The following is a 25,438-nucleotide window of genomic DNA, read 5'->3' on the forward strand; positions in this document are numbered from 1 at the left end:
CTGGCAGGCTCGCTCTGTCTGGCGAGATGTTTATCCAGCCAGAATAAGCCGGGCTCGGCCTGTCCTGGCAGCGCAAGGGTGGAAAATCTGTCGCGAGCTGGAGGGTGTGGCCACACGCATCTCTCCAACTCGGAGAAACAAAATGCAGAGGGAGAGAGTTTCACGGATTACCCAACTTTAGCAAGATGGATGGACTTGGGACTCGGAATATATCCCTCCCCCCTGCAGCCACTGACTCAAATGCCAACGAGCACAGCATAGAGCTCAGCAGTTTTGTTGCATCGATAACGTGGAAGTGATAGGTTGTCTCTCTGGCTTGCAAGGGAGGGAAACCAGGAAAAGGGAGGTGCTGGGGTAGATATAAAGTACATTTCTGTTCTTCAGTTTGAAACGGGTGGAAACACTTCCTTTGGCTTCCGGGGGTCTTGAAATGAACCCAGGGTTTGAAGCAATATACTGTGTGCCCAAACAGAAGTCCCAGCTCAAGCTAGCGCGTGCTTCCTCCGAAGTAAGTCCCATCAAGTTCTAGGAAATTAACTTCAACGTGCATAAGATTAAGAGCATCTTCCCTGCTCAGCAATTTGCCAGTGGGGTCTAGCACAATGCAACACTCATAACAATAGTTACGTGGTGAGATTTTTGTCCCAACTTCTGAACAATATGCTGCCTTTATGCAGAATTGGACTACTGGACCACTTAGCCTAATTATCAGCTACTTCCGTTTGGGGCACTACTGTGCACTTTTGTACATCATGATTTGGGCTACTCTCAAAGTGTATAGTGGCTAGACTAAAAACAGAAAAAAGGAAATACTTTTTTCATTTTGGGCACTATAAAAATGTGGGAGTCAAAGCACAAAGCTAGCACTGAACATAGTCGTTTGACAGAATTAGACAAAAATATGGCAATTAATAGCCTGCAGAAGCCAAGACAAAACTACCAATGAACAAGAAATCTAGAAAGCATAGAAATCATTCTGCTGTAGGCACATGCCATTTTGCCTTAGAAGCAGATTACATTATATAATTAAACAAATTGTTACTAATAATAATAATAATAATAATAATAATAAATTTTATTTATATCCCGCCCTCCCCAGCCGAAGCCAGGCTCAGGGCGGCTAACAATAATCAAATAATCAAATAATCACACATTCAAAATATTCATTATAAAAATTAAAATCAAATTAAATTAGTGGCAACCAATTAAGCAATATTCTGTGCAGGTTGCCAGAGGAGGGAGTCAGGCTGCGCCCTGACCAAAGGCCTGGTGGAACAGGGTCTTGCAGGCCCTGCGGAAAGATGTCAGGTCCCGCAGGGCCCTAGTCTCTTGTGACAGAGCGTTCCACCAGATTGGAGCCGCAGCCGAAAAGGCCCTGGCTCTAGTTGAGGCCAGCCTAACCTCTCTGAGGCCTGGGACCTTGAGGATATTATTATTTGCAGACCGTAGGTTTCTCTGTGGGGCATACCAGGAGAGGCGGTCCCGTAGGTACGAGGGTCCTAGGCTGTATAGGGCTTTAAAGGTTAAAACCAGCACCTTAAACCTGATCCTGTACTCCACCGGGAGCCAGTGCAGCTGGTATAGTACTGGATGAATGTGATCTCGCAGCGAAGACCCCATAAGGAGTCTCGCCGCGGCATTCTGCACCCGCTGGAGTTTCTGGGTCAGTCTCAAGGGCAGCCCCACATAGAGCGAGTTACAATAATCCAGTCTGGAGGTGACCGTCGCATGGATCACGGTGGCTAGGTCAGGGCGAGAGAGATAAGGGGCCAACTGCTTAGCTTGGCGGAGATGAAAAAATGCCGCCTTTGTTATAGCTGTAATCTGCGCCTCCATAGAGAGGGAGGTATCGAAGATTACACCCAAACTCTTAACGGACGGTGCTGGCACTAATTGCACCCCCGCAAGAGATGGGAGTTGCCCCCTCAATCCCATATCGTCCCGGCCCAGCCAGAGGACCTCTGTCTTCGAAGGATTTAACTTCAACCGGCTCCCACGTAACCATCCAGCCACAGCTTCCAGGCATCTCGCCAGTGTATCCGGGGCCGAGTCAGGATGGCCATCCATCAACAGATAGAGTTGGGTGTCATCAGCATACTGATGGCAACCCAGCCCAAAACTCCGGGCGAGGGGGCGCATAAAGATGTTAAAAAGCATCGGGGAGAGAATCGCACCCTGAGGCACTCCACACACCAAGGAGTGGCGCGATGACAATTCCCCCCCAAGCGCCACCCTCTGTCCCCGACCAGAGAGAAACGAGCGCAGCCATTGAAGGACTGTGCCCTGGATCCCCACGTCGGCAAGGCGGTGGTCCAGGAGTTCGTGATCGACCATGTCGAAGGCTGCTGACAGATCTAGAAGAATCAGCAGCCCCGACCCGCCTCGATCCAGCTGCCTGCGGAGATCATCTGTTAGGGCGACCAGAGCCGTCTCGGTCCCATGGCCAGCTCGGAAGCCGGACTGGAATGGATCCAGAGCAGATGTTTCATCCAGAAACCTACCAAGCTGTTCAGCAACCGCTCTCTCAATCACCTTACCCAGGAATGGAAGATTCGAGACCGGGCGGTAATTGGATAGATCTAAGGGATCTAATGATGTTTTCTTTAAGAGCGGACGCACCACTGCCTCTAAAAAGTGTAACATAATGAATCAGACTGTGTAGTATCCCAGCTATGGTTAGCACACATGGCAAAAGTGCTAAGTTTTCCACGTTTCATTGTGAATGTGATGTACATACAGCTTGTGAATGTAGAAGTGAAATCCAAGTAGGAAAGTGTGATGTGCTTATTTTCTGCAAGTAAAGACTTTGCAGTGCTAACACACAGCTTGTTAACAAGAAGCAAACACAAAGTCGTTCCTTGAGGACACTAATCGTGTTTTGTGTTAAAGCCAAAAAAAATGCTGACTTCTTGAGGAATGCACTTTATTTGTGTTTCATTTCCTTTTATTTTTGTTGGGCTTACAAGCAAAGAAACAGTCTGAAACAATGTAGCCTTATCTCTTCAAAATATCTGAGGGCATTAAATCCCAGGAGATGAATGTGCTATCAGAATTTTAGATCAAGCTGACAGCCACCTCAAGTTGTGTACAGAACAAGTGCTTTTTATTTGAGGCATAACCACCACCCAAATAATGATCTCAACTTCTGGGGGGAAATGTGCTCATTTCATTTTTATTGTATTTTTCATTAAAACTTGCTCATCCTGTTTCCAGAAGGGTTTGGCCTTTTAATTATACACTCCAAAGAGCCCAGCATGTTTAGCAATTGTTGTTTGTGACTTTACCATGACAATTTATGCTCATGCTCACAAAAATGGTCTCATGAACACTAACAAATACCTCCAGCAGGTCAGGAGTAGCAGAGAAAAAAGATTCAGGCAGTGAACTAGTTACCTCCGCAGCTCAGTTAAAATGATTATGGACAATCTCACATCAACATATAGGGGCTTCCTCTATGTGTGTTCATGACATGTGGCTGTGTAGACACATGGGAGAAACAGATCATATAAAGGCGGTCTAAACCCACTGAAATATATATGATTAACATTAAACATGAATCCTAACTATGGGTATAGACCCATTGACTTCAAAACAATGGGTTGTATCCAACTGTCTTCCCTCAGATCTGTTTCAGAGGACTGGGGGACCCTTTGGAACAGCATGGGAGGTGACATGCGAGCAGGCTGCAAGAAAACATATGAACAGAAGAGCCTGCTGGATCAGGCCAATGAGCCACCAAGTCCAGCATCGTGGTCTCACATTGGCCAACCCAACCAGATGCCTGTGAGAAGCCTGCAAAAACTCCTGTGGTTTTCATAAACATTACTGCCTCCAACAGTGGAGGCAGAGCACAGCCATCATGGCTAGTGGCCATCAATACCCATCTCCTTCATGAATTTGTCTAATCTTTTAAAGTCAGCTAAATTGGTATCCATCAATTCATCCTGTGAGAGCTACATGGTTTAACTAGGTCCTGAATTTTCCAACATTCAGCTTAATTGGATGTCCACAAGTCTCAGTATTATGTGAAGGAGAAAAACTTTTCCCTATCCACTTTATCCATGCCATTGATAATTTTACAGACTTCTATCATGTCACCGCTTACTCTCCTTTTCACCAAACTAAAAAGTCACAGATGCTGCAACCTTTCCTCAGAGGGAAAAAAGGAGGAATTCACAAAAATGGGCCACCTTTTCTACTCATAGAAGCCTCCACTGGATCAAAAAGCCTTTTATCAGTGCCACAGAGGGACACAAATGGATACAACCCAATGTGTGTGGGGGTTTTTTTATTGCATTTAGAATATGGTGACCAGTGAGCTACTGCCAATGTTATTTCACCACTGAGAAGAAAAATGCAAAACTGAAACATTATTTTGTGTCCTGGGTGGTCATGGGATTTTGTAATATTGCAATCCTATGACATTCATGTGAAATACCAATTTAACTTAATAGTAAATATTTTCAAGTAAACATGTTATGATGTAGGATAAGGTTGTGAATAACTGATGCTAAGGATCTTCCTTTTGCATGAAATAGTATATACAACTAACTAACTAACTAACTAACTAACTAACTAACTAACTAACACACACACACACACAGCGGGTGGCACTGTGATCTAAACCACTGAGCCTTGGGCTTGCTGATCAAAAGGTCAGCGGTTTGAATCCCCGCAACGGGGTGAGCTCCCGTTGCTCGGTCCCAGCTCCTGCCAACATAGTAGTTTGAAAGAACGCCCCCAAAAAAGTGCAAGTAGATTAATAGGTACCGCTCTGGAAGGAAGGTAAATGGAGTTTCCATGCACTGCTTTGATTCCAGTGTTCCATTGCGCCAGAAGCGGCCACATGACCAGGAAAAAATGTCTGCAGAGCGGACAAAGGCCAGCTCCCTCAGCCTGTAAAGCAAGGTGAGCGCCGCAACCCCAGAGTCGTTTGTGACTGGACTTAACTGTCAGGGGTCCCTTTACCTTTAGTATGTACATAGTAGGTGTGAAGGAGATCACCAAAGATATGCAAATAAATGTGCATCACTATGCATCAGTTTATTAACCACAAACTATGAGTGGTGACTCAAGGGTGGGGGAGCACCATGTCAACTTTGACAACTTTGACACCCACCCAATTCTCAGTACATAGAGAGTTGGAAGGAGTCAACCATCACTACCATTTACAGGCTTTTGGCTGAGAAACTGAATTCATTCTGATAAACTAGATAATCCTGTTCTGCTGCGTTGGAATATAAAAGGTAATTCAAAAGAACTCTTTGTATGTGGTGCTGTATGCAAGATGTGCTCAATAATAATGCTTACAAAATCCTGACATCAACATGTTTCTTATCTCAAATCTCACTACTTTCTGGACAGACAGCCCTGTCAAAGCGCCAATTCTCTTATGCAGCCATCTGCAAACATATTTGCAAGAACTCCAGGGACTAGAAGGTTTTTGTAAACTGCTCTAAGGTCCTAGGTTTTTATTTGTTTTTAACCATCAAACAGTATATGGATTTTATTAAATAAAGAAATAAAATTAAAGCTTCAAAAGTGAACCTGAAACATGATATATGATGTTATTTTAGATTCAGCATATCTGCCCACCAGAGTTACCCTCTTCTCTTCAAAACTTTTATACTTTGTATTATTATTATTATTATTATTATTATTATTATTAATTGTATACCACACAGGGTGGTTCACAACAGAAAAATACAAAATGAGAATACAAAACTGGTTCACATCATACTTCACACTGTGTGTAAGGTGTGTTTCTACACTTCCCACTGTGAGGAACTTAACTGAACCACAATAGGCATACTCATCAGCTCAATTAGTATCTGTTCAATGTGAACGACTTGAAGTCTGTTTATTCTTAGTGATAGAAAAATAGAAATATACACTGTCCATAAATACAAATTTAAAAATATGATAATCTTTAACACACTTCTTAAGGCTTTCTTGTAGAAAAACACAGTTCTAAGATACACCACAGAACATAAATCTAGGTGAAGGAAAACCCACATTGGACATTATATATAAAAGTTCTATACTAAAGAAAAATATATTGGCTTAGATTGTAAATGAGGTTCTGATGGCAAGTTCCCACATGCCGAGTTCTGCTAACAGAATGTTCCTGCTAGTAGAAGGAAGGGCAGCACTTTCATCAGTCTCCCCTCCCCAACTGCAGCCCCTTGAATGTCCACTCAGGAGGGTCTGGGGAAATTTTAGTGTATCAAGTGAGGCAGTGCAGGGGGAAGGGAAAATTAGTTTTAAAAAAAGGAAATGCTGTCTTCCACAAATAGAAGGAGCCCTTCCATTTGCAGAGGGGACTAATTAGAACCCAAGGCATAAAATACTGTAGTTCCCAGAAGATCAACGTGGAATTCACCTTTCCAAAGTACATATGAATTGAATTTGTCTTGAAGTCACTGGATTTGGTCTTAAAATTATTTTTCTCATATCACACACCTTTTAGATACCTGAAAGCGAAAATAAGACCACAGCAATGTCACGTGGATATACTTCTCAAAATCATCCAACATATTCAAAAGTAAAATTAAGTACCCTACAGTATACATAGCAAGGCATGACCTGTACTCAACTAAATCTGTTTTGCAGAATACATTAGGCAATATCCAACACTGTTTGTCCACCAGTGGAACAGGCACCATTTGTGAAATAAGAATGTCTCCTCCTGCACATACCCAAACCTGCCCTGAAAGGTTACAGTGACCCTCCAGAGCAGCTGGGGAGGGATGAGGGCTGCATGGGAAAGGAGATGCGGGGATCTGCTCATGCAACACTGGATATTGCTCTTTCATTAATAAAATATATCTTTCAAATATTTTGAAAACTATTCTTAGATACCCGTAATTCTGACTTTAACTGGGAATTAGGCTTATGATAATGTACAGCCAAGATACCAGTTTCCAAGTAACTTTTAAAAGATTGCTACATTCTTTTGAAATTTTCACTATAAATGCTTATGCATGGTCTGATACAGCACAATAACATGTGATTTAGTTCCACTTATTCCACTCTTAAGACCACTGAAATGAGTAATCACCTCAAAGAGCTGCAAAAATTAATCACAAGGGTCTGGCTAATATTTATTTTGAAAGATGATTCAAGCTTTATGAAGCACTTTATTGCTACCTATTTATCGTGTATCTTCCAAGGAACAAGAGGTCAATGCCTCTAATCATATGGGATACACACACTGTGGGTAATCCCTGGGATCTGTCCACAACATGAATTTCTACATTTGTAGAAGCATGTTTTCCTTGAAACAATGTGGTGCTCACCAAAGTCAGGCAAAGGACAAACAGCAAGCTTGTCTGCCATCAAAAATGTAGATCAGCCTTGATTTGAGTATCAACATTTAACTCCAGACTTCAATGCAAACAGAGACCACCACTAAATAAGCTATGCTAAGAATAACCCTGCATAATGTGTTACATGTTAGTTCACGATGGCCTCATGGAACTTTGCAGTGTAGTAAGAACAGTTATGATAGCGTTTATACTCGAGAACATCAAGCCCATGTACTTTTACAAGGATCAATTAAAAATCTGTACTGCTTTTTAAAAAAGAAAATACAGAATATAGGTTTACCACAGATAGCAGCATGAGTTAACTGACAAATGCAGCAATGGCTATGACTTGCAGGATTGCTTCAAGTCCACATGTGACAAGCAGTACAACATTAATGATGACATCTGCTCGCAGGACATATGTTTGCCACACCAGAAAGTAGATGGATAGGATTATGCTGCCAGCAGTGATCACAAGACTGATACCCAATGGATACTCTTCTTCTGTTAGATTCCCTTTGGTACCTAGTGAAGTTAAAAAAAAATACACAAGCACAATTGACAAATGATGAATGTGATAGCTCACAAAAATCCAAATTCAAAGCAACTATAATGGCCTTTTACTAGCTGCACCCACCTAGTATGATAGCTATGATCATTCTTCGGCCAGGAGAGCCTTCAGAGGCTAACACAGAGTATACTGGAGTTTGTAACAGAAATACCAGTGCTATTTCCTTTTACAGTGCTTTTGTGCTGATATAGCCATGACGTAGTTGAGAAGCAGAGCCTTCCTTTTCATTGTATCTTCCCCTTTTCAACCACCATGATCCACAGAACCCAGCAATACTCTCATTTTACCCTGGGCACCTAGTGCAGTGGGGCTGTTGCTGCATCCCCCCTCCTATCAGCAGCATTCCATCTACTTACCAAGAAGGGAAGGGCAGGGCAGGGCAGGGACATGGGCAGGGCTGTGTGGGCACACTGGTGAAAGCCAATTTGGTGCTTCTGCCACTAAACTGATACAGACCCAATCTCTCTGCCCTGTCTTAGTAAGTAGCAGTGGTGCCACTGCTAGGACAGTGAGGGCACAGCACAACCAGCGGCGGAGCATATGCCTGCACTGCCCAGGGCAGGCGCACTCCCAAGGGGGGCGTGGTGCGAAGGATGCCCTCCCAGGCGCGGGATAGCCACTCGGTTGCCCAGAGCGGCACGCAAGCCCTGCAGCTGGGGGTGGAGCGAGCTGCCCATGGGGGCGGAGAAAGTAGCTCGGGGGGGGAGGGGGGAGTGAGCAGCCTGTGGTGAACATTTAGTGTGCTGCCCACCCACGACTCCCAAACCTCCCCCAAGCTGTCAAAATGAAGGGGGAAGGAGAGAATGCCGCTGGCAAAGCGGCGCAGCTCCCCCCCATCCCGACAGCTCAGGGTAAGCTTGGGAGTTGCAGGCAGGCTGAATGTCACCCCCCCAGTGAGGGCACCTGGGGTGATCTGCCCCCACCGCCCTCCTTCCTATGCCCCTGAGCACAGCCTCTGCTCCTGATTTTTATGGTTTAGTAAAATTGCCCTTTTTTAGGATGCAAGTGATAGACTCTTAGTTTAGAACATACATCCAGGCAAACATGCATTTGACTGGAGTGTGACCTTGACAAATATATCCCTTATTTAACTAGCATTTAGCAAAGTCTCATTTGCACTTTTACCCATGTAGGTCAGTCAGCCATTTTAATGTTTAACATTAAAAGTATTTAAATGTGTTGTAAAATAATTGGTTAGCTGTCATGAATCAGCATGTTTCGACATGTATCCTTACCAAAGGATTAATATTTAACAATGATTCTAATGCGCATGCTGCTATCCAACTTACCAAAGTATAGCCTGATTGCTTCAAGAACTGCCATAATGAACAGCAATATGAGATCAAGAGCTAAGAAATCATCTGGATACGTGAAAACCTGACCTGCCAATGAGCAAAGTATAAATGATGAAAAAAGACAAGTAACAAGAGGTCCACAATACAGCTATTTTAGCTGTGTATTTGAATTAACTTACTTTTATAAATAATCATCATCAGGGTTGCTAAAAAATAAAATATATAATAAACTACATTTAAATAGAAAAGAATCTGTAAGGGAACAGATGACAGCTGGCAGTTTCTGTCAAGGAAATTGGTTTTAAAACAATCAAATCATGTCCCGTCCCCCGTCCCCCACTTCAGACAGCAACACTCCAATGTATTAGATAGAGAGGGGTTTCTCAGCCCTGCTAGTTGAGAACCTGTTAACTAGAGGTTGACCAAGGACCTCCTGCATACAAAGCATGTGGACTGTTATAGAGCTATGGGCTCTCTCAAGGTATGGCAATGTATGCCTTAGATGAAACATTTATTGTGAAAACTGTTGATAAGGAAGGTCTTGTTAAAATTAAAAAAAGTTCTTGGAAGGGTATTTGTATAAAACTATTTGTTCAAGCCACGGGATTTGTTTTACAGGGATTTTATGAAGGCTGAGGATAAGATCAAAGGCAATTTAACTTTCACAGTCCATTAAGAGGAAGACTATTCCTGCAGTGGCTTTATGAAAATCTTGTATGATTTGGAGTATGAATTTTCAAGTGACAGAAGCCTTTGCTGGGTTATTTGCACTTTCAAAATAACGTACACTGGTATTTCAGTCCTCAAAAGTCTTAGAAAATAAAATTACTGGCCATGGACTGGGAATACCCAGGACTTTTCAATCCTGGCTTAGTCAAATTCCTATTCTAATTCCATCCTACATCTTAAGATTCCAACACACTAAATATTATAAGCACCATTCTAGTTGTAAGAAGAACCATCTACTTGAATTTTATTGACTAGTATTTAGCTAAAGTTTAATCAGAGTGGACTCAGTGAAATGAACATGACTAAAAGTTAGGTTTGTTAATTTCAGTGGATCTATACCCAGAAAAACTGAGTTTAAATACCACCCATTAAACTTGCAAAGTCTACTGATCGAGATCAGAAAAACTTGAGATAGCAGTGCTCATGACAGCTGGCTCACCAGATCTGTAGCCCTGAAGCACATTAGGACTGGATTTGGAAGCTCCCTACTGAATCACTAAGCTCACCAGGTGGCCTTCAACACAATTGCTCTGCCACATCCTAACCTTCCTCATGGAGTTGGTGTGAGGAAAAATAAATTGCTTTGCATTTTATAGACTGAAATGCGCCACAGAACTTAATAGCAATCTAGGTCAGCATAAACTAAGGTTTCTGCAATACCTCCTATGAAGAAATGATAATGGTTTAATGATTTTTCTGCTTCTTCTAGCAATTGTAAATCCATAGAATTCAAATTGTAATACAATGAAATACAATATAAGAAATATAATAAGCAATAAAAATGCAATTAAAAATCAACAGGCATATTCAATCTGATGGATGCACCATCTCCAACTGCAAAATCCACCGACATGCCATGGAGCACCTGAATGAAGCTTGTAGTGGTTCACAAACTGATTTAGGAACTCCTGACGTAAGAGTTTGTGTTGTACCTTCCAAAGATTTCTGTGGTATTTTGCTTAACCCAAACTGTGAGCTGAGCTGCATTCTAGCAGAGGGGACTGATAATGGAGAGTAAATGATTCACATGTGGAGGGTTTTGCCATTCCATTCATGGCAATGAGAACCACGTGTGCACTTTGGGTTTTATTTCTCCATCCAAATGTATAAACCATGCTGTGCTCTTGGAAACAATGCCTGTAGGCATCCTGTACACTCATACACAGTCAAATATTTATATGAAGGAATGAATCTGAAGGAGCCATGCCCATTTAGTTAAGTCCCACCGACCTGAATGAGACTTATTTCTGAGTAGGCATGCATAGGACTGCACTATAAAGGACCTACAGGTAATAGCTACATTCCAGCTTGTGGAGTGGATGTCAGTTCTACTGAAACAGAACTGAGTATTCACATCCTCCAGACTGAAGTAATGAGAAGGAATTGTAGCAGCAGAAATACTTGAAGACTGTCTGGAATGCTTTTTGGGGAACTTGTGATACAAACTGTATTACCCATGTGTCTGGAGTGTTGGGGGACCCTCCAGAGCAGATTTGGGTGGACATGGGGGGAGGGATGACTGCAGTGAAAGGAGAAATCAAAGAAAATTGCTTCCTGATCCATTCTGCTTATATAACCCTTATCATCAGCTGAGTAACACCAATGGATACAACTCTATTTTATGGAAACCACTCTGATCATTTCATTTCATTTCTTAGTTTCCCAGACTATAGATTAATCAAGTTCTAGTACAGTACTTATAATCAGTGACAACATATACTGCTTTTGCATATCTCAAATTTCACTATGAATTTACAAACTAAAACTTATTGGAGTATAATGAAACATAAATAAATAAATAAATAAATAAATAAATCCCCGCCCATCTGGCTGGGTTTCTCCAGCCACTCTGTGCAGCTCCCAACAGATTATTAAAAATACGATAAAACATCAAACATTAAAAACCTCCCTAAACATGGCTGCTTTCAGATGTCTTCAAGTAGTATTCCCCATGTCAATTTGTTTGCTACTGAATACCTGCATTGCATTATATTCTGCAACATGCTTGACAGTCCATAGTCCTCATTGAAGAACCCCAATAACACATTTGAAAATCACAGATAGAAAGAAGCAAAATTATTTCATCATCTGAATGAATGAGAAAGGATACAACAGATGTTGCTCTTCCTGTACATAAGACAAAAATAATAATTAGCAGAGTCTATAATTTTTGGACCAAAGATTAAAAACCTAAGAATGGCTGAATACATGTTGTACAGTAGAAATGATTTTTTTTCAGAGTCACTGGGAAAACAATTTAAGCTATGACAGTAGCCAGTTTAAACATGAACAGCTCACTTCAAAGCTGTAACACACAATGCTGAAAGATCTATTTCATACCACCCCTACTCCCTGCAAGTATAATGCTGCAATTTACAAACCACTTAAGTCATCTTGGGCATATTTTCCAGTTTTGGGCTACAGTCTTAAACACACTACTGAAGTAAGCCATAAAGAACACAATGGAACTTATTTCTGCACAAACATGCACAGAGGTTATAGAACCAAAGCCCAAAACTGATCAGAATGTTACATTTTAAAGCAAGAAGTAACAAAGCTAGGAAGGACATAAAGAATTCAGTCATTCATCACTGTCATACATTATTAGGCTTACATAAAATGCTTGATGTATAACCTAGTTACACAAAGTGGTTCTCTATCCCCCTCTAGTGAATTAAGCATGCTATGGTTTCTAAGTCGGTGAATTATTTCAACAGGGGCCTAAGTCCTTCTTTAAATCAGGTTGAAACAAAATAAACCTTTAGATGTAGTTGAAGTTACACTTTATAGTGCAAACAATTCATAAGATGTGGGCATGACTGTAAGATGGAGGTGTAGCCTGAAATTATATTTAATGTAAGATAGCCTCTGGTACACTATGTTTAAGCAACTGATTGGTATGGATACCCTCTCCATCTAATCCAACATCTACAGTCTGATGAATGCCACTTTAAAAAATAATACATATCTCTGTGAACTGTCCCACATGAGAGTTTATATTATTCATTACATTACTAATGCCATCTGCACCCCTCCAACCCATAACTATTACACACACACAAACACACACACACACAGCCCATGTATTTAAAGTACATGGTCACAGAAACACTCCCAGTAAGAATCACAATGCCTGTGTTATTGGCCGAATTATTTTTGTGAACCCCCAAGCACCTAATATAGTGAAGCAGCCATATTAAACTGCAGAAATAAAGGGCTAAGAGTAATAAGGGTTGTAACCAACAAAGTAATATAAGAGAAACTTCCACACATGCAGCAGAGCACCCCCTGCATCCACACCATTCCCAGATTTGCTCAGGGTTCCCTCCCACCAGCCCTCCAGAGCAAATATGGGGGAGTGTTCAGTTGTAGGAGAGGGAGAAGTTCTGTTGCACAAATCAAAGTTGTTCTGCTCATGCAATGGCTTTGCTGGATTCGACCAACAGCCATTAATATGTGATCACTCTTGACTGCTCTGAAGTGACAATTGTGGCATCCCATCCAGAGGGGCATTTCCCACAAATACAACTCATTTTTTGGGGGGGTACATATTCACCCCACTTTTTCTCCCCTGTGCTCCCTGAGGGTACATATCCTCTAACCCACCCCTTTTGTCCTTACAATATCCTGAGAATTAGGTTATTATGACAGGCAGCAGTGGGCTCAAATTCACCCATATTTGGACCAAGGTCCCAGGTATGTCCAGTAATCTATACATCAGCCTTCCCCAACTCCAAGCAGCTCCAACCAACATGGCCAACAGCTAAGGATGGTGAGTGCTTGAGTAAATAGTGAAAGGGTGGGGAACTTGGAGCACCATAGGTTCCCCACCCCCACACTACTATACAATTTTGCTCTCCAATAATTCTGTGTACTTTGAAAGTCAAAACTGCTTAGAATAATTGGATGATTAAGCACTGGTTGCTGTAGGCAACAGTCTACTTCATCACTTATAAAAGCTCACAGTAAGTCATTCAAAAAGCTGCAGGCCTGATCACAATTACTAGGGAGAAAAGAATGCATTTAATGTAATGAGATTTTGGCTCTGTTGTTACTTGAGGTGGCAAACCTGTGTCTAAGCTAGGGGTGCGGAACCTTTTTCAGCTTGAGGGCTGCATTCTCTCATAGAGAACCATCCAGGGGCAGGACACCAGTGATGGGCAGGGCAGGAGGTGAAAACGGGCAGAGCAACAGCTAGGACTCTCACTTTTGTACAGGCTGCATTCCAGACACACAAAAGCCAGGGGTGTGCATGTGTACACACAAACACACACACCTTTCGATCCAGGCAGCCACAGTTCAAGGCCACATTCCAGGGAGGCAAAAAAACAAACAAAAACCAAAACACCAGAGGAGAGAGCAGAGCAGTGGCTCTGTAAGGGGTGTGGGCTGGGGAGGGTGCCCAAGGCTAGCTGCAGGACAGGAGGGCTGCATTTGACCCCAAGGCTCACTACTCCTGGACTATACGGATTTAATTCTGGCTGTAGGAAGAGGCTTTTGCAATTAAATGAATTACTTCTCGATACCGAAAATCCCCGAAAATGTCAGGGGGAAAGGCTAAGCTGAAACACAACCTTTCACCCTGATATGTAGTTTCCTATGTAAAATAATTTTATGTTGGAGGGTGCCCATGGAGAAGCATTCAATCAGGCTGACACTCCGCCCCCGTCAGAGGCGATAGCGCTCTGCTTAAGAGACTTGCCGCCTCAATGAGAACTAGACACCTAAGCCCTAATCACAAACACTTACAAAACGCAGAAAAAATCCTGCGTGGACGTACTTAAGAACGGACTGCGGGGTTGCAATCTGAGCCTCGTTTACTAAGGAATAAAACGCCACTCCGAGCAAGAACGCGCATTTTTGCTTCTCTGTTGCCATGGAAACCTAATACCAGGCAAGGCCAACGCAGCCCAGTGAGCAACCGGCGGCCTCGTCACCAGGCTCTGGAGTCGCGCGCATGATTAGGGGAACCGGGCCTGCCTCCCCTCGCTCGTCCTGGCGTTAACAGCGGCGCCTTAGCGGCACTGAGCTCACCTCGCCTGACGGCCGCCATTTTTTCGCTCCCCCCCGCCTCCCGATAGCTCTCCGCCCCGCCTCAGTTCCTCCAATATCCCGATAGTCCTTGCGCAGCCTCACTCGGGGCCTCGTGAACCTCCGCATACTGTCGTTCGTTGCTTTTCGCGAGGGCGGGATTGCACAACAGATTTCGGAGCTCAGGCGTTCGGGCTGAATCGGGCAGCTCCGGTCGCTTGGGATTGTGAGGGGCGGGATTCAGAAATCCCTGTTCGGCCTTTCCCGCTCGCTTCCCGCTTATGCCCTTCGATTCGGTTATAGCCGGAAAGACTCGGGTCTCTTCGGCAATCGCCGTCGGTCGCCGCTTTTCAGAAGCCGAGACGAACCTGGACCAGTTCGGGCGCCTTCGCAAGCTTTCGGCCTCGTTCTAGATCTCTTCGATTGAGAATTAGGCTAATCGGAAGAGGTCGGCTTAGATCGGGAACTGTTCGGGATTTTTCGGGTGAGACCGAAGCGGCGCTCCGGAGGCCTCGGCCAGGGTTGCCATCGGCAGCACTCGGGAGAGTACTCGGACAAGATCGGAGAGGGCCTTGGGCAGTTCGTTTCGTCACTCGGGAGCCGTCAAAGAGGCGCTCGGGTGAGATCGGAGACGAAATCTCAATCGGACAGCCTCGGCTCACCTCGCTTCGGTCGCCCCCGGGGCCCCCTCCCCAACACCCCCGGCTAAAGGCCTCTTCGGATGGAGGACTCGGACTCGGCCGCGAAGCAACTGGGCTTGGCTGAGGCTGCGGCGGTAGCTGCCGCCGCTGCAGTTGCTGCGGCGGCAGCAGCTGCGGCGGCCGCAGACGGGTCGGAGCACCAGCAGTGTGTGGAGGCGAGTGGCTCGGGGGCGGAGCCACCAGAGGAAGAGGAGGTGACGGCCGTGACCGTAATGGCGGCGGATGCCGAACACATCGAGATGGGAGCCGAGGCCCTGCCGAGCAGCGACGAGGCCACCGCGGCTGCCTTCGCAGGTCAGCGCACCCGGCGCATGCGCAGAGGCGCCCAGCCAGCCGGTTCCTTCAGCTTCGTCCCTGACGCTTGGCTGGTTCGCGCTCGTGCGCTTCAAGGAGTGTTAATGGACCCCCGCTTGTTTTTTGTAACATCACGTTTTGAATGCTTGTATTGCATCAGACACCACTCTACTCTGTGGAAGTACTTCGCACGTTCCTCAGCCGCTATTAGTCAAGTGTATAGAAATCACGTGTACACATGCATATGTGAATCAGCTCCGAGACATAGTATAGCGGAGGAGTCGTCGCTGTCATGGCTGCATTGTTTCATTTCTACTGCTCCCTGAGTCATAGGGCTACTGGACCTTTAATACCGTGGTAGGGAGTCTTTTTGGCCCTCCAGGTGTTGTGTTGGCCGTGCTGTTTGGTGATAATGGGAGTTGGAATCTCAACGTCCAAAGGGCCACAGGTTTCCCAGGCCTGCTTTGACAGTAGCTTGACAAGCAGAAACCTAGCAGATGTAGGGTTCCTCTATAGTTCCCAAGGGAGAGCTGTGCCTGTTTAATTTCCGCCTGCCAGCCAACTGAAGAAAGACACTGAGCCCTGCTTTGTAGTGATTAGATGTGACAACCCTAAACACAGCAATATAACTTGTCTGTGTGCATTTATACGTTTCATTTTTTAGTTTGCCTCAGGAAATATGGCTGGATGTCTGAAATGCATAAAATATCAAAGTAGCATACAATAAAGCTTCACTCATTTAAAAATTAAACACTTGAAAAAGCAACTGAAGTAGAAAGTTCTGTAAATAGATGCATACATTGACCTCAGTCATACACTGGGACTAAATCTTGGAATTCGATGAACTTTATTTCTGAGTAGACACACACACATAGGACTGCACTGTAAGAGGGAAACATTTCCCACTGCATCTCACTACTTTACATTTAAGTGCAGTCACTATATTGGTGGCTTATTACTAATCAGCTGTGCTCACTGAACCAAAAATGTTTGCTTTCTGCATTGAAATGCACACCTCAGAGGGAGAGAGATCATGGCGTACCTTACACCTAGATAGTTGGATAAGAAAAACATTTGTAATTGCATGTTTTACTGCATGGAATTTATCTGGTCCATGGGAGGCTGTAGCAGAAAATTAAATATTATTTTGGCCATATTTTACAGAAGTGACTACAGTAACTGTAGCCAACGTGGGTGCCTCTGCAGACAACGTATTCACTACTTCAGTAGCAAATGCAGCATCTATTTCAGGACATGTTCTGGTAAGGTCAGGTTTGATTCATTCCCCAGTATTTATTCCTTCATATTTAATTTTGTGTGTGCAATAAGTAACATCATAGCTGTGTGTGTATGTCACTATGACAATTCATCAATCCAACTGCACAGATGTTGCTTTTACCCAGGGCTTGTGGGATAAATACATTATTGTGTACTCTTCCTTTTAATTCCATTATGGGCAATCTTACACATTACACAGAGGAAAACCCAGGTTTGCCAACACGTGTAGATTCAACATAAATCAGTGAGTAGCCAATCACTTGAAAATGTATAAAGCTGCCTTGATGTAGCCATTGACTCTACAATGCCCCCTTTTATATCACTTGTACAAAACTCAATAATGTACCCTAATATTGTTTAAGTAGTTCATGATTTGTACAGGCAGTATCTAGAGTCTAGACTGTAAGATCCTTGGGACAGAGACCTCTCTCAATGTTGTATGCCTTATGTTCGGCTTGTAGTTAGTTTTATTTACTTGTTGGCCCCAATCCAATCCATACTGGCACAGGAAAACTCTGAGAACTGTGTCTATTCAAGTGCACAATGAATGCTGAGGAAGGGAGATGTGGATTTCTCCTCTCCCCTGTAAATATGCAAATCCACCTTAGATATTTCCATACTAACTTAGAAATCTATAGGCAAACTAATATAAAAGAATAACAACCCTTTCAAGTTGTATCAGCTAAAGCTCTTTCTTCTGCAGTCTGGAAGGACAGCTCTTCAAATTGGAGACAGCTTGAACACTGAGAAAGCCACTCTGATTGTGGTCCACACAGATGGCAGCATCGTAGAGACTGCAGGCTTAAAGGGGTCATCAGCATCTCTAACATCAGGTATTATGTGGTCTTGCAAAGCTTTTTAAAGTGTCACTCCTCAAGTTTAGTTTCATGCCTTGCAATGATAAGGTTATAGTGACAGCTAACTCATAATGTTTGGTTTATCACCTCTTGACGTTTTGTTGGTGTATTTTCTGGCTGTTCACTTTTATATCGGGAATGACAGATGAAATTCCTTTGAGTTAGTTCAAGTAGCTAAGGGAAATTTCTAAACTGAGAGGTGGAAGGTGAAGAGGATTTTGTGACAGGATGACAAATGTTTATTGAATTTTGGCGAAATAAGTATACAGTGGTACCTCGGGTTACATACGCTTCAGGTTACATACGCTTCAGGTTACAGACTCCGCTAACTCAGAAATATTACCTTGAGTTAAGAACTTTGCTTCAGGATGAGAACAGAAAACGTGCTCCGGCAGCGTGACAGCAGCGGGAGGCCCCATTAGCTAAAGTGGTGCTTCAGGTTAAGAACAGTTTCAGGTTAAGAACGGACCTCTGGAACGAATTAAGTACTTAACCCGAGGTACCACTGTAATGACTTGGACCCACACTTCCTATGAGTGGATTTCCACTCATCCGATTCTCCCTTTGGGGAAAAGGACAAGAGAGGTGATTTCTACAGATTCCTCCTTGCTCCTGCAACCATCTCTATACTTAGAAATCTTCTTTGTAGGTTGGGAAACCTTCTGGAATGTTGGGGCTGGAGGGGATATTGGTTAAAATCACCTGCCCCTTCCCCCTCTGTTGAACTGGAATCCTTTCCAGGAACAGAAAGTTCCCTCATGATCTATGGGAAGACATAGAATAATAGAATTGTAGAGTTGGAAGGGGTCACAAGGATCATCTAGTCCAACCCCTACAGTACAGGAATCCTTTGCCCAAAGTGGGGCTTGAACCCATGACCTGAGATTAAGAGTCTCATGCTCTACCGACTGAGCTATCCCACGTCTTGTTCAACTTAGTATTAATATAAATGTGCATCAGTGTGTGTTTACTTTTTTATTACAATTATTACAGCTATATCAATGTAAATACGTAAATTTCATATCATGCATAGAATATCCATTAATTCTGTTTCCTTTGTCTAGTGTTCATTCCAATAAAGTGCAAAATGAGTCTAGTTTTTCTGAAATGTCTCAATAGAGTTGATTCTTCCATCCCTTAATTGTTTGTATTGTATTATTTTATTCACTACTATCAAATCCAAAATTTTCTTCTTCAAAAACTTACCCATTTCTTAGCCAGATATCTTCCAAATCTTATCCAGCCATCTTTTCCATTTTCCATGCTTCTGCAATCATTATACAAGCTAAATCTACATGAATCACCAAGATTTGTCTGTGCATGTGTTCTTCAATCTCTTTCTGTGTGCTCTTATCTATAAACATTTATGCATACAACTGTTAACTTACATACTGTATTTTGTTCTTTTCTGCTTTATATGTATCAATATGAAACAATGAACAACAATAAGTAAAATGAAAGATTACTCAGAAGTTATCGTTGTGAGTACTATGTTTACAGAAACCACAGCTCAGTTGGAGTTCTGTATAATGTGTTACAGTCAGGCTTTTAGTCCAAGTAAATGGGATTATGTTGGCTTTGATCCAATTATTCAGGTCTAGCACGTTTTTGGTAAATGACAGTTTCAATAAATATTGGAAGCAGTAGGCTTTTGCAGGCTTGGAGAAAGACTTGTGCTTGCATACTGTGAGTAAAACTATAATTTTGAACATTGAAGAAAAAGTATTGACATAACTGATAAGTTCTGTCTCTTTGTTTTTGTATTTAAATCCTTTTTTCTTCTGAAAACCCAGCAGGGCTATCTAAACGACTGTAGGTTGCCTTGAGTAATGACATGAAAGGAAACAATTCAGCTTCAATATCCCATTTGTAGTTCAAAGCTGTTCTTGGCCTGCTGTCTTATTGTTCTCCAGGTGGTGGTGCAATAGCTACTTGGAACACCCAAATGATTTTACTGTGCCCTGCCTTTTTTAAAACAAAAACTTCTCTTTCATCTGATGCAGTGTTACGAAATCAGTAAATCAGGGCCAGTTCATATGCTCTGACAACAATGCGATTGGCACTGCTGCATGCTTGCATCCCATGTTGCACTAGTAATGGCTGAACTGGGAGAACAATGTGGAAGAAACATATTGTGTGTCTCCTCTCCATGCTGCTGTGGTTGAATGGAAAGCAACAATGACTTTGCCCCTTTCCACATGATTTCTGTATTTCAAACAGATATGCTGTTTGATATACAGAAATATTTGATTTAATATTTGTTTCCTCTTCTTTTGTTAAAGGAACTAGTTCCCAACTAGAGTGGGGGCGGCAGGGGCTGCTCCAGATGGACGGTCTCCTCCACACTACAGAGTCCTCTTTACATTTTATATCATTTATTTGTTCTGGTACTGGAAAAATTGTAAACTGCTCTGGGTGCCTTTGCAGAAAAGCAGTATATTTTGTTCTATTGGTCAGAAGTCACTTTGAGAATCCAGGATATTCTAGTGGCATTTGCCTTCCTCTGGGAAAGGCAGAAGTTAGAACCTGAGTGTGCTGTGTGTGACTTCGTTTTCTTTCCATTAATCCAAAGGGCCTCAGTCTCCTACTCCTTTAACATCTGGGCAAGAAAAAGCAGGAACAAAATACAACTGGGATCCTTCAGTGTATGACAATGAGTTGCCTGTGCGGTGCAGAAATATCAGTGGGATCCTGTACAAAAACCGACTTGGCTCGGGTAAGGTGTCTCTTCCTCTCTTTCTGATTCGAGGGTGATTATAAATCTTCTGTGCTCCTTCTTGAAGCATGAGAGTCAACAGTGAGCAACGTGGCTCAGCCTCAAGTTCCTGTGGTTGTGGCAGGCCAGAATCTTGTTTTGTGATGAACGGGGACTCAGCCCTTCCCTCTTCTCTGATAAAATCTGTTTTCAATGTCCTCTATCAGTACAAAGTACAGTCGTACCTTGGTTCTCGAACGTAAGCCATTCCAGAAGTCATTTTGACTTCCGAAAACGTTCAAACACCAAGGCGTAGCTTCCAATTGGCTGCAGGAGCTTCCTGCACTCAGTCAGAAGCCATGGAAGCTGTGTCTGATGTTTGGCTTCCAAAAAACGTTTGGAAACCAGAACACTCACTTCCAGGTTTGCGGTGTTCGGGAGCCAAAACGTACAAGTACCAAGGCATTCAAAAACCAAGGTACGGCTGTACAGGAACACTGCATGAGGAGAATTTCCAGACTCCCCTCTTCTCCCCTGCTCATGAAGTTAGGCTAAGTGCCTTCTCTAGGCCCTTGCAAGATCTACAGATAGCAGAGAAAGGCTGTTTCCAAGCTCAGCTGGGCCATCTCTGCACAAAGCAATTCTTAAGCAGGAGCTGAGCTTGTTGTTTTGCCCTCTTCAAGGTGGTCGAGGACGTTGCATTAAACAAGGGGACACTTGGTACAGCCCCACTGAATTTGAAGCTATGGCTGGAAGAGCCAGCAGCAAGGACTGGAAGAGAAGCATCCGCTATGCAGGAAGGCCGCTTCAGTGTCTTATTCATGTACGGTGGACTCTCTTTTCATTCTTTGTTTTATTTATTTCCTACAAAAGTCAGAAGGTCATTCCTCCCTCCCCCTCATCCAGGCGCAGAGAAACTGGGCACAGTGGAAATCCCAATTCTAGTCTCAGAAGAGTTGCAACTTGACTCCTGAAGGACCACCTGCACATTTACAGACCTGTAAGATCACTTAGATCAGTGGTTCCCAATTAGGGGTCTGGGGAAGCCTGGGGGTCACGGAATGCACCCAGGGAGCCTGCGACTCCAGCCCTTGCCTCTCCCCCAACTTTTTAAATCATTTCTGCATGGTAATATCACACATTTTATGGTCTGTTATAGCGCTGTGATTTTTCAATATATTGGCCAAAATCAGTTTTGTAATCACACCGCGATAATGATTTTGACCAGGCAATATGCAGCAATATATTGTTCCTTGTGCAAGGGGGAGCAGGGCAGCCAGTTTAAAGGCACCACCAATATCACACGGTGATCACCTGAAACATGTTTACATTTTTACTTTGCTAACTATACATTGGAATCTGCTCTGGATCAATATTGAGTAGTATTCCATGACACCCCCTAGCTACGCTAGTGCATCGACTTTTCAGAATTTTCAAAAGTAGGGGGTCCATGGCTTGGCTTTTTAAAAATAGGGGGTCCTCAGTAATTAACTAATTGAGAACCACTGACTTAGATCATCTGGGGAAATTCTGCTCATGCCACCACACCCTGCAGAATATCATAGGGTGGTAACCCGAAAACAGGCATTTTCAGTTGTCCTTTTGTTTTAATGATATGCACTGCTTAGAGATTTTTGAAATATTAAGCTGCTTTTAAATAAAAATAGAAAAAGAAAATGTTAATTCACAAGTAAGCCCCACTAAATGCAGTGGGACTTGCTGCTTGTTGTGTGTGAACAGGGTGGCATCAGTACTGTATTAGTAGTAGTAATACAGTAGTAGTAGTAGTAGTAGTAATAATAATAATAATAATAATAATAATGACAAATTTATTTATACCCTGCCCAGCTGGCTGGGTTTCCCCAGCCACTCAGGGCGGCTTCCAACAAAAGATTAAAAATACATTAAAACATCAGTCATTAAAAATAGTAACAATTAGTAGAGAGAACATGAAGAGAACAGAATGAGAAAGAACAGAATGTTAATTTCCTGGGCAGGTGGCTGGGAGGAACTCTAGACTAGGTCTTCTAGGAGTAACTTCAAGAAGGTGCTGGGAACCCTGAACTTGATCTTTTGCTTTGTATAGTAGAGCATAGGATGGGTCTCCAGGCATATTTCCCCCTGATACTGTTCTTTACTTTCCCCAATTTAGGATGGGATATTAAATCCTCATGCTGCCTCATGCACTTGTGCTGCCTGTTGTGATGACATGAGTCTGGTGAGTGTACAGCTGCTGTTGCAGAAACTGGCAGGACTCTCTAATGGTACACTGTAGTGCCATAAGTTTAGGTTATGAGCATCTCAAGAAAGGAATAACTGTACACTTGATGGATCGAGGTGTGCTTCGCTTAGGGAAAGGCAGAAAGGAAAGGTGGTCTTTTCATATGACAGCTCTTCACTGAGACTTTGTTACGGTTGCAGTATCTGACTTTCTGGTGGAAGAAATATTATTGAGGATAATTTATCTGTCAACTTATTTAAAAATACACATTCTATTTATACATATATAAGCTCTAGTGTTTTCTAATAAATTAATCTGTCAAGTGGCCTTCATTAAGAGTAAATTAAACTACTGCAATTATTATCTGTAAGCGACCTGTTCAAATGCACACCTCAGTAAGAACATTTTTACTATGTTTTCTAAAGATCACTTGAGATGAGTGTAGAGGCAGCAACAGAAAAAGGCCTGCTCTCTGAGTCTTGCGTGATTGCACACCATGATAACTGTAGAGTCCTCTCCTTAGGACTGTCCAGAGCAGGGGTGGTGAGCCTATGGGCCAGATCAGGCCTCCCAGGCTATTTCTCACGGCCTACTAGCCTCCAGATCAAATTTTACAATGTCAAGGTGGAAATCCACTGTGGCAGTGAAATCAGTCATCTTGTTTCCCTTTGTGCTACTGTCGCTAATAGGTTGGAGTGCTCTGGAAATGGGAAGGGTGGCTCTCATCTGCTCCAGGGTTTCCTAGGAAAGGCTCAAGAATTTTTTTGAAAAGATTGGGATCTCTTTTCTGCTTCGGGAGCACTCTGACCTGCTAATGATGATGGTGCAAAAGGAATAGAGGTGCCTTGCTCAGCAGTGATTTCACTATTGGTAGGAGGGAGGGAGGGAGGTGGCAGTGGTCTCGGACAGGACTGGGGTCTGCTCCTTAAAACATGTTTTCCTTTCCTCAAGAAAATCACCCCCTCTTAGATCCAGCGGAAAGGTGGGCTTTCTGGCTAAGGAAATGTTCCTTTTTTTAAACAAACAAGCAAACAAACAAACAAACAAACAAACAAACAAACCCTACTTTCCACATTGTAAAGTAAATTTGGCACTGAGGTCAAACACCACCACCCACAAGCATCTCTTTCCTCACTCTGGTAGCGCAAATACAATACTGTAATGCTAAATTAAATAATTAGAGGTGGGATGCAACATCCCACTATGACAAGCGTTACATCTGTGCAAACATTTCAGCTTGTCAAACAGAATGACCCCCATCTCATAGAATCATAGAATCATAGAATTGGAAGAGACCACAAGGGCCATCGAGTCCAACCCCCTGCCAAGCAGGAAACACCATCCGAGCACTCCTGACATATGGTTGTCAAGCCTCTGCTTAAAGACCTCCAAAGAAGGAGACTCCACCACACTCCTTGGCAGCAAATTCCACTGTTGAACAGCTCTTACTGTTAGGAAGTTCTCCTCCCACCATGTGCTGTTCTGGGGATTCTCCCAACCCTTCCAGGACCAATTTCAGGAGGTGCAAGGGGGAAACCTTATTGCACAAGCAGAAGTCCTTGTTTGGGACTTCCACTGACACTGGGTGAATCCCACCCTGAATAAAAACCATATGTTGCCCTTGCATGATACCCCAAATCAGTTGCTTGAGACACAGAGCAAGACAGTTTGACAGAAACAGCCATGGCCGTGGCAGAGAAACTCTGAGCACTGGTGTTTTCTGCTTGTTACCAGAGTGGTCCTGTGAGACTCTTTGTGCCCTATAAAAGACGGAAAAAAGAAAACGAATTGCCCACAACTCCAGTGAAGAAGGATTCCCCAAAAAACATCACTCTGCTTCCTGGAACTGCTGCTACTACTTGTAAGTCATTCTTGGAATAAACAGCTTTATCAAATGAATCACAATCATTCATATACGTATGTATATACATCCTTTGCATGTTGTAATGTTAAAACAACTTTATAAATGTTATCTGTATGAAATGTCCATCCTCCTTTCTGCTTTCTCACTTTTATTCAGAAAAGCAAGCAATGCTGAGGATTTTTCCTTCAGCAACCAGCAGATGGTCATGGTATTCGTTGCAATGGCAAACACATCAAGGAAGTACTAGCATAATATATTATCTAAAATTTGACTATTTAGATTAAGTTTTTATATTAGTTTCTCCAGCTGGTAGGCCAAATCTGAGGTTTCCCTTTCAGTGACTCTGTCTCTTTGATCAGTGCAATTGGGAGGCCTTTATCCTACTTCTTCTGGATTGTTTCTTCTGTCAGTGGTGTCAGAGGAGGGCTGTGTCTGTTTTTTTCTGAAATGTAATGGAAATTTGACTATGAGTTAGTGCAAGAGTGGCTGAGCTGTGCTCTCCAAATGTTGCTGGATTCCCAGCTTCCATCAGCTCCATCCAGCGTAGCCAGTAATCGAGGATGTTTAGAGTTGTCTATAGATATCTGGAGGGCCA

The 25,438-nt window shown here is 43.1% G+C and overlaps 2 protein-coding genes across 12 annotated transcripts in view; one reads left to right on the top strand and one right to left on the bottom strand.

The window, feature by feature from the left end:
* Positions 1-5,440: 5,440 nt before the first annotated feature.
* On the bottom strand, positions 5,441-15,430 carry TMEM80 (transmembrane protein 80). 4 transcript variants are annotated; one of them, XM_081880765.1, is made up of 6 exons: positions 15,302-15,430; positions 12,013-12,029; positions 9,353-9,446; positions 9,168-9,260; positions 7,609-7,832; positions 5,441-6,473 (listed from the first exon to the last, which is right to left on the bottom strand). In XM_081880765.1, exons 3-5 carry the CDS (start codon positions 9,369-9,371, stop codon positions 7,627-7,629), a joined length of 318 nt encoding a protein of 105 aa, XP_081736891.1. In that variant the 5' UTR covers positions 9,372-9,446; positions 12,013-12,029; positions 15,302-15,430; the 3' UTR covers positions 5,441-6,473; positions 7,609-7,626. The 4 variants fall into 4 exon arrangements, with proteins under 4 accessions (XP_081736891.1, XP_081736889.1, XP_081736892.1 ...); XM_081880763.1 differs by lacking the exon at positions 15,302-15,430 and adding an exon at positions 14,937-15,040; XM_081880766.1 differs by lacking the exons at positions 9,353-9,446; positions 12,013-12,029; positions 15,302-15,430 and adding an exon at positions 14,937-15,064.
* Positions 15,431-15,654: 224 nt separating this feature from the next.
* DEAF1 (DEAF1 transcription factor) overlaps positions 15,655-25,438 on the top strand; it is a gene marked incomplete at its 5' end in the record, with an annotated part of 33,748 nt that continues 23,964 nt past the window's right edge. For all 8 annotated transcript variants that reach the window (XR_014161107.1, XM_081880450.1, XM_081880445.1 and 5 more), the window contains 7 exons: positions 15,655-15,928; positions 17,093-17,190; positions 17,910-18,039; positions 20,636-20,779; positions 21,442-21,581; positions 22,911-22,976; positions 24,714-24,840. Coding sequence is in view for 7 of the 8 variants with exons in the window: in XM_081880450.1 (XP_081736576.1) it covers positions 15,655-15,928; positions 17,093-17,190; positions 17,910-18,039; positions 20,636-20,779; positions 21,442-21,581; positions 22,911-22,976; positions 24,714-24,840 (979 nt within the window). The remainder of the gene's footprint in view (positions 15,929-17,092; positions 17,191-17,909; positions 18,040-20,635; positions 20,780-21,441; positions 21,582-22,910; positions 22,977-24,713; positions 24,841-25,438) is intronic.

Source organism: Podarcis erhardii, assembly GCF_964252035.2.
Source record: "Podarcis erhardii genome assembly, chromosome: 1".
In the NCBI taxonomy this organism is placed as follows: Eukaryota; Metazoa; Chordata; class Lepidosauria; order Squamata; family Lacertidae; genus Podarcis; species Podarcis erhardii.

What these genes read in the sequence shown, in the direction of transcription:
- TMEM80 (XM_081880763.1), bottom strand. An exon ending in GATGATGATTATTTATAAAA is followed by an intron (nt 9,261 to 9,352) that starts GTAAGTTAATTC and finishes GCTCATTGGCAG; the next exon opens with GTCAGGTTTTCACGTATCCA. An exon ending in AGCAATCAGGCTATACTTTG is followed by an intron (nt 7,833 to 9,167) that starts GTAAGTTGGATA and finishes TAACTTCACTAG; the next exon opens with GTACCAAAGGGAATCTAACA.